This window comes from Papilio xuthus, unplaced genomic scaffold (genome assembly GCF_000836235.2).
Source record: "Papilio xuthus unplaced genomic scaffold, Pxut_1.1 DF828780.1, whole genome shotgun sequence".
Lineage (NCBI taxonomy): Eukaryota > Metazoa > Arthropoda > Insecta > Lepidoptera > Papilionidae > Papilio > Papilio xuthus.
In genome coordinates this window covers 2,862,639-2,885,154 of record NW_013529869.1, presented here as the reverse complement: position 1 = coordinate 2,885,154, position 22,516 = coordinate 2,862,639, and the positions used below count along the sequence as shown (strand labels likewise).

The following is a 22,516-nucleotide window of genomic DNA, read 5'->3' as shown; positions in this document are numbered from 1 at the left end:
TCGTCATTTTCTTATGTAGCTGTTTTCCGTTACACGAATTGTATAGCAATTTTTTAGCTTTTCATATTCATTCATTCAATCGTTCTTTTATTCATTCGTTCAATATAAATAAATTAGGGACTTGATCTTTATATTGAGTTTTATTAGAAAATTACACACTTCAAACGCTAATTAATGTTAATACACGTTTTTACGGTTTAAAGTTAGGTATCCTTGTAAAAAAAATATATCTTACTTCTTACTATATTAGTATCTTACTAATATTATACATGCGAATGTTTAGATGGATGTTTGTTTGAAGGTATCTCCAGAACTCTCCGGATCTCGCTGAAATCCGACATAGAATTAGAACATAGTCTGGAAGAACACATAAGCTACTTATATTTTAATTCTACGCGGACGGAGTCACGGGCGACAGATAGTATGTATATAATTCATCTTGTTATAGTAATCATACGAAGTAAATTGGAAATTCTGAAAAAAGCTCCCGAATATTTCGAGAAAGAATCGACTTACTTTCATGTCAATGGTTCAATGAATGTCTTTAACATAAAATAGATTGCCAGCCAGTGTTTTTATTCGACTCCCAACTCCTTCTTTACAATAATCACTGTAATAAAAAGCTGATGAAATGGAATTAGCTACATTAAATATTCTTATTTTAAATTTCAAAACGGATATAAATTCTATGAAAAAAGATGAAACTGATACTAATTGAAAAGGATTGGTGGACGAAAGGATTTCACTGCACCAAAAAATATTTTTTATTTCACAGATTAAATAACGTATCATCATCATCAGCTATACGTCCCCACCGAGAGGCTCGGTCCCTACCCTAAGTTAAGGGTGATTAGGCCATAGTCAACCAAGCTGGCCAAGTGCGGGTTGGTTGACTTCACACATATCTTTGAATTTCTTCTCAGATATGTGCAGGTTGCATCACGATGTTTTCCTTCAGCGTAAAACGTAATAACGTATACGTTATATATAAAGATATATATATAAAGAAGTATTATATAAAACTAAACTTAAACATACATTCATTGCCAAAAAAATGGAAAACTAAATTCTATGTACCCATCTAAACTAATTTTTATTACATAACCTCAAATTGTTTACATAGTCGCTATAATTTCAGTAATGAAGGAGGCGAAACTAAACAAGAAACAGAATAAACAAACTCAACTCTTTCAACGACGCGACGTCTATAGATCTTTACAACTGGTAGGACGAATTCACTCCCCAAATATCAGTGCAATTATTTTGAGTGCTGTGAATTTATTCAAATTTTTGTAAATGTCGTGAATCTACGAATTTTCAAATGCTATTCAAACTTTTTTGTTACTTTAAAAAGAATGCTATGAAGAAATATTTGTTAATAAATTATACACTGTTATCTGAGACTAAAATCCTGTCATCATCTCTGTAGTCATCTTTTTGTCGTTTTAAACCTCGGGTCTCGGAAACCCACATTAAACATGTGAGAGATATTATTTTAAATTAATTACCGACATAGTATAATAAACATAGCCGTTTTTAACACCTTACAAATACATTTCCTAAGTTATTTATAAATTAAAACCAACAAGACAAGTGTACAAAATAAAAATAAAGAATTGGAAGTAAAGTGCATCGTAATTTTGATTCAAAATTCTGTGCAAAAATTATGTCAATAGAATCAACGATGATTGTTTGCGGTTTATCTGAAGAATAAATTTGTGCACTGACAAAAGCCGGACCAGATGCGGAATCTCGTTAATATTCATAGAGTCCGCATAAAACAAACTCCTGCTGTGAATTCGTAGGTATTGGATTTAAAATAATCCCCGTTAAAATAGAAACATAGCGACTTGTTTTAACATGTAATATTTTACTTTTCGTCAAAGAGAAAGAAAGGTATGACAAAATTCATACAGAACTATCTAAAAAAATCCTATAACATTTTTTATATCGTATTATTAAAAAGCATATAGCGTTGTTTATAACGAAAACCCAATTTTTATATCTCCGTAAATCCGCGTTTGTTCCGGGTAATCTCCGAAACGGCTGGGCCTATTTGGAAGGGACGTTGGCGGGGAGGTAGGTTAATATATGCAACCTTATTGCAGCATTTCACCGATATGGGTAGGAAATTATTGTCGCCGACTGTTCAACGTACAGCACATTGATTTTTTTATTGTGGCATGGTGGGAATATGGTCAATCTGAGCTCTTCATTCTTCCTCACCCTCTAAGTCTTTTAAAGTGCAAGGCATTGTTATTGTATTTATAAAATATCAAAAAAGGGACTTAAGCACGCAAATATATAAAAGTTGACAGAGTAAATATTTTGATAAAATTTAATATCATGTATATTGTCGAGTCTCGGCCCTTTTAAAGTGTTCATACTTGGAAATAATTAAGTTACATCGTTATTCTAAAACTTTTTACACGATTGAAATCAATCCTAATCGTATTTCGTGGGAAAATTACGCGACTGAATAGGGTTTTCCGCAAATAAATTATAAAGTAGGTGCAAAATGTTTGTATAGGGACATTTATTTAGATTGATGGATAGTCCAGTATAAAAGTATAAAGCGATTTGGGGAAAAGTTTTTTGCAACTTCTGACTGCGATATACATAAACACACTGATCAAATTTTTACCCATCCTTTTTCAAATATGTTATATTTAACTTATTTAGTTCCTACATTATTATCTATAAGGTAATGAAATAGCAGATAATCTAGCAATTTCGAAGCATCGTCGAACTATGCGTACTATATCGTAAATATAAAAGCGGATGTTCGGAGAACCGAGGCTTTACAGAAAATCGATAAGAGACTCCCTTTGTGCAGTCAATCAATCAATGGAATTATATTAGGCATCAAATGTAGTATTCTAATTACTGCACTCTATATTTCAATGTACTAAAACTTTTGAAATAGGTAGAGTTATGTAATGTCATTAAAATTGTTCTTTTTATTAATCAGATATCTCATATACATATACAAAGCAAAAGAAAAGGAATAAAATTTAATCAATCTTTTCCTGCCTTAGAAAGCGTTGGTGGCTCAGGGGTTAAGCAATCTGCAGGTCCTGATTTCGAATCCTGACATGTGCTAATTCTACATTCGATGTTCTTACGTTGAAGTAAAACATCGTAAGACAACCTGCATATATCTAAGAAGAAACTCAAAGATTTGTGTGAAGTCAACCAACCCCCACTGTGCTATCGTGGTTGACTATGGCCTAGTCCCCTTTAACTTAGGGTATGCTCCGAGCCCCTGTGGGATGTGTACTAAACTGATGATGACTATTCTGCCTACATTGTAAAGCTGAGACCGAGATTCAAACAGTTTATTGTTTTTGTTTTTTTAGTAAATTTTCTAATATTTCTTTTACCATTCCAACTAAGCTCTATGCTTGTGCTAGGACATAGTTTACGACAATAGTCGAATGATGGGCTTTGAACCCCCGACCTCGTGATCGGAAATCCGTACCCTTAACCATTAGGCTATTGACGCTTTTTAAATTGGTTTAAGTAATCGAATAATTCGCAAACAATACAAAATTGTGTTTATAATTTATTTTACCGTAATTATTTAAGAGTAGCAATAGACAATAAAATAACAATTAAGTGGGCATTGTTAATTTGCTTAAGGCTTCGAGGAAAGTTAGCAAATTAGTTGCGTCGTAGAGCATTGGACGCCGGGACGCTGGGACACGCTTTGTTCAGTTCGCTTCGGTCGGCACGTTTATTACGACTAACAAAGACTTCCCAACCTTGTCGCAAAACACCTCGTACAACTAAATTTAATTTAACTTTAAATAATAGTTAACAGAGGACAAATAGGACTGATAGAGAAAGATGGTGACGGGTTTCACCCAAAACAGGAGACATTTTAAACGCATTGGACTGGATTCATAAACTCAAACCAAAATAATAATTATTCTTATAATTGAATATCATAAAATAATGCTGTGACTTTTAAAGTAAACTTGAGTATTGGAAAAAATGCATCAAACTGTTTTAATGTCTGAGCAATTTCAATTTTCAATGTTACCGTGATATTCCTCGACTATCAAAAACCTTTTAACTAAGTATCCCTCAATACAGATTTATAGTACACTAGTTGTCGCCCGTGACTCCGTCCGCATTGGATGAAAAAAAACATAAACGTAGCCTATGTGTTCTTCCAGATTATCTTCTATATGTATACCAAATTTCGTTAATATCCGTTCACCCATTCCTGAGATACCTTCAAACAAACATCCATTCATCCATACATTCACATTTATAATATTATTATAGTAAAATTATTTAATACATAATTACCAAAATGTATGTACTGTCGGGGAATCTGGCGGTATTTTATCTTATAAGCGACGGACGTTGATATATGTACGATCAATTGCTTTTTACTATTATGACGTCGTCTCCTTCCAAGAAACAAGCTAATTTTCCTCTAAGTGGACCACTGCAAAGGGCACTGACTGTACTAGAAAATTACACAATGCCTTGACTGACATCCGCACAAATATATTTCAGATTTTCAATAGAAATACAAGATCGTTATCGGACACGGACGACTCTTGTTTCCAGTTCAACAACTCAAATAAATGAAATCGAAGTGAGAACGATGATTCGAATTCGAGTAGCGTAATAAAGAAAATTACTGTCGAGTTCTTAGCGAGTCAGTGAGAACGGCTTATTACGAGTTACGAATAGAACTCTTTATATTGAATACAGCTGCGTTCTTATTGTATTCTATTACAAGCTGTCGCCCGCGACTTCGTCAGTGTGAAATTAAAAAAAAACGTAATGAGTAACCTGTGTGTTTTTCCAAATATGTTCTACAACTTTGCTAAATTTCATCACGATCCGTTGTGTCATTCTCGAGATTCCTTCTAACAAACATCCATCCAACCATTCAGCCATCTAAGTTTCGCATTTATATTATTAAGTAATAAGTAAGATTATTAAAAACCTAAGAGTATACAACTGTGACATCGTTAAAAGTTTAAAATAATAATAATATGTATTATTTCTATTGTTTTGATTCAAGTTATAAAATGTTATATACAATAATTATAATTAGGTGTTGCTAGCTGGGAACCGTCGGTGGCTTAGGGGTCAAGCACTTGACTTGCAATCTACAGGTCCTGGGTTCGAATCCCGCCATGTAGCAATGTGTTTTTCGATTTCCAATTTACATATGTACATTTATCCGACGTTCTTACGGTGAAGGAAAACATCGTGATGCAGCCTGCACATATCTGAGAAGTAATTCAAAGATATGTGTGAAGTCAACCAACCCGCACTTGGCCAGCGTGGTTGACTACGGCCTAATCACCCTTAACTTAGGGTAGGCTCTGAGCCCCTCGGTGGGGACGTTTAGTGAGCTGATGATGATGATGAGGTGTTGCTAGAACTAATAATAAACGATATGGTTTTCTACAAATGGAATGTGATTTAACTTTTTACTAACAGCAAATTGGAACTATATTTCGTATGAAACAAAATGGAAAAAAACACAGTTATTGCTTTTGAATTGAGCAACGTCACAGCTCCCGCGAAGCCTTTGTTTTGTATCGAGTGTACACGTGTCAATTTCGTCAGACCTTTTGAATTAGTTTCGCAACACCGGATAAAAAATTTTATCGTCCAAACAAAAGACATAAAATGAATATGTCAAAATTCCTCGCAGCTACTTTCACTTTATTTCATAAATATTGAAATTAAATGGAACCAGACGAAGTCTCCATTACTGTTCAAACTGATGATGCAAACATGACTAGTCTGTTAAAAAGTCTATGATTACAGCCTCATGAAGGTAAAATGATTGGTTTATTATAATTTCCCATTTCCATTGAACTTGACTATACAGAAAACATATAGTTATCTCTGTCTTTTAAAGGAAATGAAAGAGACATTTGTTTTCAAATGCGTCGAACGTTAAAACCCACGGATAAAAAAAAAACTCTTTTTACTCTTTGCAAAGAAAAGTAAAGCTATAAATCTCACAAACAACTCCAATCCTAATGATACGATTTACATTGAAAACCGATTTACGTTATCATTAATAATGATTCGGAATTGATGATAACCAGACCACACCCTTTTCCTTCGCAATTTGTTTTAAATACGATCCTAAGCTTCAATCCTTCAAACAATCGTTAAATATAAAATGGTGAAGAAAACATCTCTATTTGAAATTTTCTTTCAACTGCCTAAGGTAAAGTAACCAAATAATAAATCTGAAGGTTAAAGATAAAAAGTCTATACAATATTAAAAAGATTTATTTAAAACAAGTAAAAAATTATATTGTAACTAAGCTGTCGCCCGCGACTCCGTCCGCGTTGATATATAAAAAACTTTTACTCGCATTTATAATATTAGTAAGTTAAATAAAAAGCAGCTCTTCAAGGCATAAATTCGAAAAAAAAAATAGTATCCCATGTCCGTCTCCTGGTTCTAAGCTACCTCCTCACCAATTTTCAGCCATATAGGTAAAGCCGTTCTTGAGTTATAAATAGTGTAACTAACACGACTTTCTTTTATATACATAGATTGGCCAATTACAAATATCCATTGTTTCATTTACAAGTTCTTAAAATTAAAAAGCAATTAACTATAAAATTGTTTTGCATTTAAAGAGTAAATGTTCGTAAGAAGCAAATAAATAAGGCTGTTTGTAAGAGCTATAACTGTTCATTGTTACTGGAACGAACTTCGCTTTAGCAGTTTCCTGTCTAAAATACTCTCTAAAGGAAGCTATCAAATCTTACTGGCGCAATAAAATACCTACAAGCGACGTTGTAATAAATCTACAAAGCCTATAAATAACCTTTTAACTTACGTTAAACCAAACTAATTGACTGCTATTTAACAAAAAAAGCATGGTTGTCATAACTATTTAACCTCTATAAATAACTTCATAAGCAATTACATAAAACAATTTAGAAGAATAAAGAGAAAATAAACAAAAAAAAAGAGATTGAATGAGGATGGATACAAAGTGAAAGACAAAAGAAAGTATGGATGGATAGTGTGAAAGAGGATATGCGTAATGCGTAAGAATGGTGGGGATTCAGATATGACGGCTGATAGAGAAGTATGGAGGAGTAGTAGAGCCGACCCTCCGTAGGGATAAGAACAGGTTGGTTATGATGGTGATGATGATGAAGAGTTTATGTTAATATACTAGTCTATTTTAAAACGCGTTGAACTCAACATTATTCACAAATATAGCAAGTAATTTTCAAATTTTTGCATAACTTTATAGACATTGATTACAGAAAACAAACTATAGGGTGTCCACATAATATTTTTCTACGCAAATTTATAAGCGTAAAAAAACTAAATTAGCTTTTCAAAGTGATGTTATAAGTACCTAAATTAAATAGGTTATAAGTAATTAAATGTGGGATATTCGTATTAAGGATTACAATTTAGAAAGGCAAATATATTCTAGTCTGTTTGATTAATAAAAGGTTCATTGATCTTTGGAGAAATGTGAAACCCTCAATATCAAGTTATGAGTGATATTAATTTGATTGAAACCGGGATAGGTATAGCTGGAATTAAGACGATGATAAAACTTTGTACGTAATATAAAGCTCTGTTTATATATAAAATTAATTATATACTTTATCTTATCGTATCTTTTCTCAGTTTGAATAATTAAATAAGAATTAATTTCATAATAGCAATTTCACGGGACGACAAAAAATGAGAAAACAGAATATTTATAAAGTAGAAAATTTTCTAAAGTAATCTTTATTATTCTATTTTTCACCTTTTGATTTTTTTTTGGAATAATTGTAGAATTAAATTAATTCAGGATTTCATAAATATTAACCAATATGGTTTCTGAGCTCGAAATCTCTGTATGAAAAATCTTTTCATCTCTGTAATTATCGTTGACAAAAACAGCGATAACAATATGTTAGACACAGGCATATTGGTCTCAGAAACCCACCGTAATTTGCTTAATATTATTTTTAGAGTTTATACGATTTTATATCGATCGTAGTAACAAACAGTGAAAATCTATTAACTAGGTCAGTTCTGTTTGCTTTTTTAAAAATCAATCGAGCCCCGGCGCCGACGAAATAAAAACGAAATTACTTTGTAACGAAAACATAACCAGCATTGAAGGTGAAATTCAATTAAAATTTTACTTAATAATATAAATATAAATAAATCAAAACAGATGGCATTGAAAATATTACTTTTAAGTGAAAAAAAAGATTTGCTAATAATTTTTAATGAAATGGATATCAAATATAATTACAGACGAGTGAAAACCAAAATTAAATTATTAGGATTACTAACTTTAAATAATTTTGTATTCACAATTAAATAGACGTCTATAAACAGCTTTCACCTATCACTAGCAGTTGGCCGCGACTTTCGCCGCGCGAAAATAAAAAAAAAATCTAGTAATAAATGTCTACGTCATCCGGGGATAGTGTAGCTTTCTAATAGTGAAAGAACTATTCAAATCGGTTCATTAGTTTTGGAGTCTATTCAATACAAACAAACAAACAAATCTTTCCTCTTTAGAGTACTAGGATTGCCTTGTAGAGTCTAGAGTGCCTTTAACAAAAACATACAAATTTTTAAAACGATTCCATTTAATTTAACATATAAATATTAAAATCAGATAAAACTTTATTTTATATCAAAAACCAAGCTAAATATGAAAGTGTGCGAAAACTATTTCCTTTTTATAAGCGACATTCATTAGCTGTCGGCTCGAGCTCGGAGAGACCGAAGCCTTTTATACTGGTTGCTACCTAAAACACATTTCCTTTCATAATTACTCGTGCTACATACAGACGGAAGTGTGGGCCCGCGGACTTCGCGATGAATACATGCGGTTTATTTAATTGTAAAGAAATAAAAATATGATATTTTATTCGTGAGCTCGTCGTCATCAGCTCACTATACGTCTCCATTGAGGGGCTCGGAGCCTACCCTAAGTTACGGGTGACTAGGCCATAGTCAACCATGCTGGCCCACGGTTTGGTTGACTTCACGCATATCGTTGAATTTTTCTTAGATATGCGCAGGTTGGATCACAATGTTTTCCTTCAACGTAAGAACGTCGAATCGATTTACATATGTAAATCGGAAATCAGAAAACACATTAGTACGTGGCGGGATTCGAACCCAGAACATACAGATTGCAAGTCAAGTGCTTAACTCCTGAGCCACCGACGCACTCAGATTCATGAGTTACTAACAACAAAAAATCGGCAATCGCATTCCGATACAATTGGCTTTCAACTTATTTGTGTCAATTAAATTTATTGTTTACAGATATTCAATTAAAAGAAAAAGATGATTAACACATACCGACAAACCTTATGAACACTTATATTAATTATTCACTTTCTGAAGTTACCTAAAATTAGGAGACACAACTGAATTTATATATGCAAATTAGCTAGTAATTCTATAGCACTATTTCTTGACGGTAGATGGCGACAAACACAAAAGCGCCTGTTAAGATATACATGAAGGCAGCTAATAAATTGGCAGTTAATAATAGCCCAAATTTAATATTCTTAATTTAGATTTCTTTGCAAATAATCCGCCAACTTCTAAGCCCCACCAGGTGAGACAATGTCGTGCGGATATTAGATCTTTCCTCCCGCATGCCTGTCACTCACCAGCGCTAGAAACTAGAACACTGTAGTTAGTCCTTTTGTTTGGCTAACCGCATTTATTTGCACGAATTAGCTTGCGAATATTATATATATTTGACACAAATACAAACTATTGGTATCCCCCTTATACTCATTGAAAAAGAGAGAGAGTATCTCTTTTGTACAAGTATTTCGTCATGCGAAACATGTCAAATGAATTTAAAAACATTTTAATTGACTTTGGAATTTTTTAATACGATACTTTTCGTACAAACAGCATGTGTATAAATTAAGAGCTTTTTAGGAACTTGGTAGATAATTTGTAATCCCAGATAACATGTGTAGTTTACGTGCGTTTGTGTTTAATAATATTTTAAAATGCCCTAGACCACATTAGTCGTGTGAAAACTCAATGAATACAAATGAGGTTCCACGTCGAAAGCAATCAATAATCATTTTGCATATTCAATATATTGGATTTAAAGAATAATATTGGTTTAAATCAAATTGTATAGATGTATTGACTGCGTCATAATTGCTACGAATGAATAAAAAACTTTTTAGATACTGACGTCAGGTGTCGTAAACGTAATTTGAAGATAAATTCCAAGATTAAAATCAAATGAAATCCTTTGTTTAAATAAATTAACTCTATTATAAATTATTTACGACGTAATTGTAGTCATCAATAATAATTAAGTCTTCCTTCGACGCATACATATCACTAATACTGTTAAAATCTTATTAGATGCATTGTAGTAAGCTTTTTATCATCGTCAGCTCAATATAGCCCCACTGAGGGGCTTGGAGTCTACCCAAGTTAGGAGTGACTAGTCAACCACGCTGGCTCAGTGAAAAACACATTGGTACATGATGGGATTCGAACCCGGGAACTGCAGATTACAAGTTAAGTGCTTTAACCCCTGAACAACCGACACTCTTAGCGTAAGTTCTTAGCGGTATTTAATTTCTCTGTTATCGTTTCTACGCGATTTTATGGTTTTAAAAATTTAACCCAAACTGCATGAAAAAAGGCATAAAATCGTATATAAAGATTTCTTTGTCTCCTTTTAGGTACATGATTAAAAAAAACAATAAATTAAAGGATTTACCTTACAGGCAAGATGATGTTCAATTTGAAAACTTTGGAAGTTGCTCACGTTTTCACCCTAAGGCTGTTACAATGTTCCTACGAAATTTCGACACAGATAATAATTTTTTTTGCTGTACAAAATGTTTTTAATATTTATATGTCTGTGGTAACATAACATAATTAGAAAGTGTACATTTTTAATTCCAGTTGACTCACTTTAATTACTAGTATTTCTTATTTATTTTTTTAACTTTGTATAGTTATTTTGATTAAGTATCAAAATAATTAAGATTCAATACAAGATTTATTAAGTTTAACTCTACAATTCTTTCAATTTTCTTACGTAGTTTTTATTATAAGATAATATGTTGCAATAACACTGTCCAGACGCAGACATTGTGTCTGTCCTTGACATTTGATGGCACCGATAATTAAGATGTCAAAACCAAAATCGGATTGAAATTATTAGCGCTATAGTATCTACTATTTAACTATTTACATTAAGAATCATTATATACAGCTATATATCATGACAGACTTTATATGTTTAACTACTAACAAAGATAGCTTATGTCATCCGGGGACAGTAGACCTTTTCAACAGTGTAAGAATTTTCCTAATCCGTTCAGTAGTTTCAGAGCTTGTTCATTACAAACAAACAAACAAAGAAACAAATCTTTTCTATTGATTATATTAGTAGAGATAAATACATATATTTATAATTGGATTTAGTATAAATTATTTTTATTCATACTTAAGCTAAAGAGTCGAGTTATTGAACGAAGTCCTTTAAGTCAAATTCATTAAAATATTCAATAAAATTTAAAATAATCTTTATATATGAATAAGACTTCTTGTTTGTTTGTTTATATTAACGATGTAAATATGAAAACTATAGATAAAGGGTTTAATGATACAGTAAAGTGTATGATAATAATTTCTTGCTTTTCCCAAATATCCAAATAAAAAAGCGAGCAATCGAATTGATAAGTTATCAGTTATGTTATTTTATTTATGTTAGTTAATTATTTTAGCTTTCCTTACAATTTAATAAATCAAACAACATATTCGATGTTATATCGGAGATTCTAATAGCTTCGTGCTACGAAATTGTTGCTCATAGGAGAGAAATTATTTCATATTAAATTTCACGTATCTCAATTAAAACTGCAAATTGCTAAGGGTTGTAAATATAATTAATTTGATGTGACGTCATTGTAATTACTTTGTAAATAATATATAATATATATATAATTTATTTAATGTATATTCTTTATCACCCTTAACTTAGGGTAGGCTCCGAGCCCCTGGGTGGGGACGTATAGTGAACTGATGATGATGATGATGATGATATTCTTTGATATGGTAATATTAAAAAAATCATCAATAACGATTAATCTATATATAAATAAAATTGGAGTGTCTGTTATATTGAAATAACCGTTTTTACTATATATACGCGAATAAATATACGATAAATACACCAAAATAACATTTTTTTACAACTTTCGTCTGTTCCGGGTAATCTTTGAAATGGATGGACCGATTTTGACGAGACTTTTATTGATAGCTGATGTAATTAGAAGTAACTTAATACGTATATATATAAAATGTTTACCTTTTACAGCACTTAAAATATATAATGACAAAATTTATATACTAACAACCAAACCGAAGGTATTTTATAATTTAAAAACAATATTCCTTGTAGTTAAACACTTTTTTTAAAGGAATAGATAATTATGGATGCGCGTCAAAATAAACTTTTCGCGGGAAATCAAGCGAGGAGCGTCCCGGGGGAGCGTCGACGGAGCCCGTCATACACCGACTGCTCGTAAATCCTAGACCGCTCCTGATTCCCATCTAGGGACGCACCCCCCTCCGCGCGAGCCCTCACCCCCTCGCTCGTTACTTCGGCAACCCTATTGAGGTATAAGCCGATGTCGCTTACGGCTGCTAATTATTAAGAAAAAATGTTAGTTATTGTGTTAACTAAATGTATTACTGCAAAAAATTGATGTAAATAATTATTTGTAGTTAAGAAATTAAGAAAAATATTTGCGATTAATATATTTAATAAAAAGACCTTTAAAATTACGAAGTAAATAATATCGCTTTGGATAAGCATATTTTTACCTATGGCTAGGATTTAAAATTGATTATATTTTAAAATTCCCCTTCTGTTATAAAAAAAAAGAAGGTTGTTAATATTGAAGTTATTTGTTTGTGAAATATTTGTTACATTCTTACAGACCCTTATCTTGAATTCTACTTACTAATACACATCGTATCTTATTACGTTACGTTAAAAGACAAAAACCATCAGTGTCGTAGAAAAAAGTAGACTAATAAAACCGAATAACCGAATAAATTGGCCTTCATTACATAAGGACGTCCTTTCTTTATTTTAGTCAAGTAATCTTAAATAGCCTTTTGAAAAGGCTGAAGGATCTGAAAAGTACAAGAGACAATATTGTAAAGAATTTTATCATCACAAAAGTTGCGAATCGAAAAGTTACAACAATGTTAACATCGACTTGGATTTAGACTTTCAAAGGCTTGAAGTAATTATCTCATAAGTTAGGCTTGCAGCTAGGGCTACCATCTTTTCTGAATTGTCTTTAAATTTCCTTAGCTTAGAGATGCAGTCGTTCAAATATTTTAGTGACTCTTAACTTCGTGCGAGTCGCTGCGCAGAACAAAATATTAGATGTAGCGGAGCATTGGGGATGTGGGGGAAGGGCACTGCGCAGCGCGCCGATGACCTTGGGCCGCCAAGAAAATTGAAAAGAACTATAGAATATAGGCATAGAGAGAAAAATGCGTTATATTATCACGGCTTACTTTATTACTTGCGACGACTATCCAGTCAGTATCCATAGCCATTATTATAGGCATTGAAGTTATTTTTATTATTTATCAAATAAATACAATCAGGCAAGAGCTTGGCAAGGCAAATCAGGTTTGACATTGATGTTTCGGTTCTGAGTCGCTAGATGGCGTTGATAAGTATGTGGAATGTCGCTTATTTTATTCGGGAATACATTTATTGTAAGTAAGCAGCCCTACTCGTAAGTGACAGAAGCCAGTTGTAATAATCCTTTTGCAGGTGCTAGTCTATACAGAGATCTTTTATTGCGTTAACGTTAATTAGCTTAAAGAAACAGTTGTTTTATGATGTTTGTATATTATACCAGAGCAGGCAACGAAGTAAACATATTGAGTGATGGACAAATATTACAAGTTAAAATAAAATAATCATACGTTTGTTTATACCAATCCAACTGAGAATTTCAATAAATGTAGTTATATTTTAGGCCGGTAGGTGGCGTTAGTAACATGCACGGTTACTTAGGAGTCTCAGTAGGGAGTAATTTTACTACGCCATGTATGGTTTGGTACTCTGAGGAAATAACGCTTTATGTACGTCTATTAAAATAATTGTTTTATAATAAAGAGATTTGTAATAACTTTTAATTACAAACTTTAATTACTTGTCATCAGATTTGATATTAAATTAATTTATTTGCAATAAAACTTTTTAAAAAGAGATCCATCACCGCGGCCCGGCTGTAAAGCCGAAAACAAATATGGCGTCGCCTCGGCTTAAGGATCAAAGTTTAAGTAATTAAGATGTAACTTAACAGCGCTCCGGTTATATTTAAAGGCATTCTTGAATCTAATATCCGTTAACGGGAAGCTATGAAAACCTTGACTGCATTTTTTATACAAAAACATTTTCTTCAATTTTTCCCTGAAAACATGGCTTCATTATATACCTTAACCAACACAAAAAGAAACTACTTTTTTTATTATATATCATAAGGTGGCAAACGAGCGAGCGGCCACCTGAAATCGCTGAAATAGCGAAGTGACCGTTGCCCATAGACATACGCAATTGCATATGCGTTGCCTACCTTTAATCGGAGAACAGGATGCACAGAAAGAAAATATTTTCCCTTTCCATGCATCCTCTCATCCGGGAAGTCCTCTTCTACTTCCCATCCTTTCCTTATAAGAAATATGACGGGAAGGGAAAGTGGACTAATTTTGGCCTCCGGGACGCACACTCATCAGACGAAACGCGGAATTGCTTCCACTTCACACCTGTCTTCTGTGTGGTCGTGGTATTTCACCGGGCGAGCCGGGCCGATTCGTGCGAAGATGTTATAGCTGGCTCTACCACTGTTTACTTTCTTACAAACATTTATCCATCCATTTAAACATTGACATTTATAATATTAGTAAGATTCTTTACAATAGTTTATGGATATGACAAATAAATAATAGCCAAACAGATCTTGTTTTATACAAATATATTAAAAATGAATTAATTTCCGATATTATAAACAGAAAAGTGTTGACCAATAATATATTTTCCTTATTGAAATTCTCAAAACGTCAATTTAAACGTCACTCTATTTAATTAATTTTATCTGTGAAATTATTTGCAATACTCGCCAAGAGTAAATTAAACTTAATTTACGTTTATAACGACTTTCCAAAATAAGTTAACATCACTGTTGAAACTGTCTTAACTGTGTTAGATTAGATGAGAATTAATTATTAGTTAAAATTAATTATACTCGTTAAAAGAATAATAATAAAATGTACAGAAATATAAAAAAATGATTGCATTCATAGAGATAACTTAAGTAAATATTGGCATCCAAGCACATAAGTTTTTAAAAATAGATATCGTTACATCTAGACATTACAAAAACAATTCTATGAAAACATCCAAATGTTCATCTAGTTGCAGCGAGTCGAAATAAACAGAGACTGCGTATATATGTGTGGAAGACTGAATATTGATGTTTAGTTACGCGTTGATATATTCTCGCACTGTTTATCTATACTGATATATAAAAACGGCTAAACACTCACGTATATTCGTCCGGTGGCGGCACCGACTAGTTTCGAGCCCATCGGGGATCTTCATCAGGATGAGTGGTACTGGTATTATTTCGCGGACGCGGCCCGTCGCTCACTCTATGTTTATCTATGTATTTTTTTGTATTATTTTAATTTGTCATTGTTATGTGTTATTTACTGTTATTATATAATAAAAAATGTCATCGTGTAAACTATTATGTAAAGTGTATATAGTGTCAAATTGGTTTTATACTTACTTTTAAATAAATTTAAAAAAATCTTTGTTACAAAATTAATGGGTAAATGTAGATTTCCCAATAAGCGTATTAGAATAAAAAGGAATACTCTGAAAGCAACTTATCTATTTAACGGGATCCTAAACTAACAGTCTTATAGGATGCTGTCCTTTATCCCAAACATTGAATAAAGACAAAATCGTCTTATATAGACCGCGGCCTCTGACATAAATTGATTATCAAGTTACAAAGTACATTTGAACTATACCATTTTTTTTTAAATCTTACTTCTTACTCATATTATAAATGCAAATGTTTAGATGCATGGATGGATGGATGTTTGTTTGAAGGTATCTCCAAAACGGCTGAACGGATCTCGATTAAATTTGTCATACATATAGAACATAGTCTGGAAGAACACATAGACTAATTATGTTTTTTTTAAATTCCGCGCTGACGGAGTCGCGGGCGGTAGCTAGTGATAAATGAACCAAGGTTTACAACAAGAATAGCTCTTAATTGTTGCACATAAATATACCTAAATATTTGAGTTTTCACTGCCGAGACATACGCAATAAACATTGACTCTCTCTTTATCTTTTAATCGGATAAAACTTCATGATTTACGATGACACTGGCTGTCATCCACGACTACGTCCACGCGGAATTAAAAAGAAAACTCAGTTCTTCCAGGGTATTTTCTATATTTATGCCAAATTTCATCGAGATCCATTTAGTCGTTCTACAGATATCTGTTAACAATTATTCACCCATCCATTCATCCATCCAAACATTTGCATTTATAATATTAGTAAGTCTAAAATAACTGAAATAGAAAAAACTGCTTCGCTTTCGGAAAAAACTTTGAAAAATATGTCAAATAAAACTCCTCAACCCAGGCGATAAGAATCTAGGTTTCTCGTAAAATATAAATAAAAATATCTGGAGTACATTAATATAATACAAGTTCAATGACAAAATCTAAAGGTTTCTTTGTCCGAACGAAATCCGAAGCCATAAACATCATACCGCAGAAAATTACGACCGGTCTTTGAGATTCTAGGTCCAAAAGTAGATCACTAAAATTGTTTTATGTCTATTATCAGCCATATTTTTAGACAAACATAAAAAAACTATTCTTATTTAATAACGCTTTCATACTTTAACTATTGGTTTTTGACCTGTAAATTAAATATCTACTAATTTTCTAGTTATTTTCCTATTTCTGTATTTCTCATTGAGACTTTTTATTTCGCAGATAAACTTTCCGAGTGCTTTCATCGACTTCGTCAGCGGAAAATAGAAAGCCAGACGTTCCAAAGATCACATGGAACAATCTCAGCCTTGCGGACAAGACTTATGTCAAGACAAAAGGACGAAAATAATATTTTTTTTATTATTATCAGCAGCGTAAATAAATTACGTGTACGATATATTATTTTTATTTCTTAACAAACATACAGATACTCCAATTTTATTAATATATATAAATTAATTTAATAATATTTTAATGTACATATAGGAACCATAGAACCCTTTTCACATTTCTTATGGATTAAATTGAAGGCTAAGTAGCTTCCGTCATAAACATAAGATCTCTCACAAAGGCACGTAAGAGCGCGTCATTAAAGCATACCAACTTACTTTCTTATCTACCTGCATTAGGTGTGCTTAGGATAAACGATTCGGGTCTATGTGAAATAATTTACTTTGATGATCGCTAAAGAAATCCTTATTTCCACAAAAGAAAGGTAATGTAGAGTTAGTAGTGTATAACAAGATGGCAAATGAACAAGCAGTCACTTAAATTCGCCGAAATAGCGAAGCAACCACTGCCCATAATCATCCGCAAACGCCGAGGCTTTTTATCTTTCATCGATGGAGCGACGCACTATTAAATTTCTCCTGAATATGCGTCCCTTTTTCGTAAAATCCACTACACCTTAGGGAAAGAAAGTCTTTCCTTACAAGAATAAGATTCGGTAGGAAAAGAGGACTAAAATTAGGCCAATGGCACGCTTTCTATCTAACTGAAAATTGTCATTTGTCTGTAGCTACACATATTTTGTGTAACCACTGATAACTGGATTGCTAGACTAACAATTATACAAAAAAAAATGAAAACGGGCTTTTTTGATACTGCACCCAAGACAAAGAAGTCTTATCCACACCGCTGTCGTCCAGCAAAATTGTTTGTGCAATTGCATGATATAAACTTTCACTTACCGTAAATCCAATGCCGACGGTTGCAGAGAAGTTACCCGGCTGGAATTTACCCGTCTCAAACTGCACGAGTAGGGAAGTCTTGCCGACGCCGCTATCGCCCAACAAGATCGTCTGTGCAAAAAACATCATATTTGTATATTTGTATTTACAAAAAGATTCGTATATAATATATATTATTTCTATAATAATTTATTTAATTAAAACTCACAATGCTAGTAGACAAAAGTCAAAGAGAAATTAAAAAAATCTTTCTTACGCTAAGCTTTTCTTGTTATTTCCGGTTTGTTGGTTATAAGTGATGACTGATATTTTCCTTGTAAAGTTAACATTTTTAATTTGTAATTGCAATCGCCAGTTAAATAGATTATTTTTGGTTAGGTTGAGTATATCTATATAAATAAAAGCATAAATGAGAGAAATGTGTCATGGTAGCGTAGTGGAAAAAGGGTTTACCGTCAAGCAGGAAACAGAATAGGCATATGGGAGAATGATAGCAATCAGTAGACTCTCTGTGGTGGTGTGTAATTTTCATACATGAATACCTTGTGAATAGGTAGGTCTTCATCAAGCAGCGAGCGCGGTATATCAGTAGGGGGCCGGTAGTCCGGGTAACCAGTAGGGGAGGGGGTGCTGCGGGGCGCAGGGGCACGCAGCGTGTCCTCTTCGAACACGTCGTCACTCATGCTGTCGTCTGTTGTCACTTGCTGGAAACAATAACCTTTTAAAAGCCGGGATATAATGAACCATTAAGTTAACCTTTGAACTGCTGGAGTCTATTAAATTACAAAAATTTTCGAAGCTCATGTAAACAGCTAAAACCAAAGGCATCAAACCAACGAGACGTTGAGTATGTAATAATACATAATCTACCTTTAATAGATAGAGGAAATGAAATATCCAAAAAAGCATTTTTACGTCAGTTTCGCGGTAAATGGAATCCGGAGTCCCTTCCTTAATATGTGGCTTCACGATTATATTTCAAGCTCGAGTCTTCATTTTATTAAACAAATGCCTTTAATTAAACTCATATAAAGCTTGATTCCCTTTTCATATGTCTATAATTATGGATTACCGGCCGTAGATATGAAAGTAATAAGGGTTATGAAGGGCAACTTTAATGAAAGTCATAACATTTGTATTGGAAGATATAACTTGTTGCTGCGCAATAAATCTTATCATGAAAACAGATCTAGAACCTTATCTTAACCTTAAAACTTAAGAATAGTCTTAAGAATTTATGTAGAAGATAAAACTATAGTAGGTACCTATTATAAAAAAGATTGTAGAAATTTTACTCAGTTGCAGTCCTTTTGTAGAGTCTTCAAACTAAAACTACATTAAGGGTTACACTTAGAGCTTATTATGACTTTCAGTCATCATCATCATCAGCTCACTATACGTCCCAAACACGGGGCTCAGAGCCTACCATAAGTTAAGGATGATTAGGCCATAGTCAACCACGCTGACCAAGTGCGGGTTGGTTGACTTCACTCATATCTTTAAATTTATTTAGGCGCCAAATTACATCGAAGAAACTCGTAATAACTTTGCAGATATTTTACTAAATACTATAATATTTTCAATTGTATTCAAATCTATTGATTTTAGTTCAAGTGTCAGTCCATTTTGAAAGCGTCTTTGTTTACCAAGCAATAAAGGGATGGGCTTCGTAAGTGTGGGGTGCAAACAACAATACTCTTTACGCCCCATTACTCGGGGACGTGTGTTCCTCTATCTGATGTCCCTTACTACAATAGCATAATGATATTCATCGTAACCCCGCAGTAACACGATGCATTGCCGCGGTCATGTCTTATCGCTTATTAATGCAAAAGTTACTACAAAATACAGACGAATTGATAACCTCCATGTTGTTGAAGACGTTTAAAATAAATAAAAAGATCTGAAAAAGTATTCGTAAAATCAAGACACAAATTTTTCTACAATTTAAAAAAAATATTGTAGAATTATATTCTAGAATATAGCTGCATTGGTGATGTGTGCGATGATGTTTTTTTTAAATTTGTTTTGGTGGTTATGAAGTAAAAAGCTTTCAGTCATCCTGAGTATATTCGAATTTGTAAGAGCGCCATCTATTGTTACGTCTCGGAATTGGGTCAGAATGTATCAGGAAACTTCTCGTTTTAGCGCCATTTGCACGATATTTCAGCAAGTTTAAACTGGATATTATAGATGTCCCATGATATATGAGTTTTAAATGTCGGACAATAATTTCTAGTATAACTTACCCTTCACCATTGCATTATTTCATGTAAATTTAATTGCCAGAATACTGGTACCAAAAATTATTGTCGTCCATAAAATTATCTTTAGAAAACTAACCGTTGAATTCGGAGTTCAAGAAAAAAGAGTGTTTTGTCAAAGATAAGAACAGGGATGACGATATATTTTAAATAGAGAATTTTGGTATCAAAAACCAGCGTAAAGATATCAATCTGATTTTGTAATTTGTACCAGAAAATCATGGTTATTAATGTTAAATAATTGTATTAAAAACAAATAACTGCGTGAATAAAAAAACATAAAAAAATCATCCCAATATAGTAATTTACATAAGCAATGTTTCTTGTTAAGCGTAACGTGACACAGACCTTAATTTACATATGCCGCGCCACACACGGACAATACGGCTTTATTTACATATACGTAATATAGAAACAAAGAGTCAATGGCGAATTAAAGTGATGTTATTGTACTAATATCGATATTTTATGAATTAATGTATTCAATTTGTTTTAATTAAAGAGGATTATGAGTTTCTTGAAAAGGAAAACCTCTCAATTTTTTTTTAACATTACTGTGTTACGATGTTTATTATTAAACAAAAATACGTCATTTCTTTGCTGATGTTACGTTATTTTGTTTACAATTATTATAACGATTATTTAATTAAATCAAAGCTGAAAGAAGAAAAAGTGCATAAAAGTAATTTCATGAAAACAAAATATGTCGAGATTATAAACAATAATCAACCTTATACAGAACAGGAGCAATAAGAAAAAATAAATGAAAACTAAAATATTCGACTTTTTAAAACTAAACATTTTTTATCGATAAAAATTCATCACTAGTTATTGTACTATGGGATTGTGTAAATGTGGGTCAATGTCGGTCTGCATTCAACTGGTGTACCTCCTCCCTTACTGCCCCCACTATCACCCTACACCTCCCACCTCCTACGTCAATACAATACGTCACCCACATAACTAATTGAACCTATTCAGAAGCTATTGATTTTTATTTAACTTTCTTGATTGCTTATCTAACGTTAATTTGTTTGCTCGTTTATCGTAATCAATTATATGAACTGTACTGTGAAAATATTGACTATAAATATAACTTATAAGCTTATAAAAATATTTTAATTTTGTCGTAACGGTTTTGGATTTTATAATTATTTTTGTAAAATAACTACAAAGTTATTATTTTATCTACAAAGATAGATATTTACATTTTATAAATTCCAATAGCAACTGAAGGTCAAACCTATTAGCGTTTTTTAAATAAACATTACGTCAAATTTCAAAAGCTCTTTTATTTTTATTGTCTGTTAATAATTAATTAAAACTATAAATCAAAATGGGCATTCATAAACGAGCTTTTTGATTAATAGATCATTTTCTAATAGTTTTCTTAAATAGACATTTGTTTTAATAAAATTAATTAGCGATGTAGATTAAGACAATCTTTATATTTTGACCCAGACACTTAGTATGTTAACACACTCTTACGAAACTGAAAAAATCAATGTTCAATACTTACGTTCATTTCTATTTAACAGTGATCGCCTTCGGAAACATTTAAACAACCTCGTGAACACACTATCATAAAATATCTTGCGATAAATGATCACGCAACATGTTTTCTACTTTCAATGGCACGGGCGTCACAAAATTCCAACACACGCGACTGAATATGACGAAAATTCAATTCCAAATTCGGCAATCACGCCCACATACCGTTTAATACAAATTATTACGAAAAAGCACAAGTCCACAATAATATTTCTTTTAGTGTATTATTTTATCACTAGAAAAGATATTCTGTGCTGAACGTAATGTCGAAATTTTGAGGTTATCTCGCGGATCAGTAGGAAAGACACATTGCGGAGAAAACGCTTTTAGGGTTGAATTTCCCTCGTACACAGCCTTGTATGTGTGTGTTTATCGCAATAAAAGTACCCTTGTGTACGAGAACTATGTACTTATTGATGTGTGCGTAAGGTCAACCAATGATACTGTACTGGTGTGCGTGAGAGCTATCATAAACGGAAATGAATTTCCCGGATTTATCTCAAGATATTTCTAACGATTTTTATTTCTATATGAACTTGCGTAATGTTTTAGTAGATAGTGTAATAATACTATTGTTTAAAATAGATATCCGGTATTATTATATTACACTAATAAATTGTAGATTTTTTGGA

At 32.5% G+C, this 22,516-nt stretch overlaps 1 protein-coding gene across 1 annotated transcript in view; it reads right to left on the bottom strand.

The window, feature by feature from the left end:
* Positions 1-22,172, bottom strand: part of Rab26 (RAS oncogene family member Rab26) — a 40,838-nt gene extending 18,666 nt beyond the window's left edge. The window contains exons 1-3 of the mRNA XM_013326702.1: positions 21,853-22,172; positions 18,612-18,773; positions 18,070-18,180 (exon numbers count right to left, since the gene is read on the bottom strand). Coding sequence (XP_013182156.1) covers positions 18,070-18,180; positions 18,612-18,773; positions 21,853-21,858 — 279 coding nt within the window. The 5' untranslated portion in view covers positions 21,859-22,172. The remainder of the gene's footprint in view (positions 1-18,069; positions 18,181-18,611; positions 18,774-21,852) is intronic.
* Between the last annotated feature and the right edge of the window lie 344 nt (positions 22,173-22,516).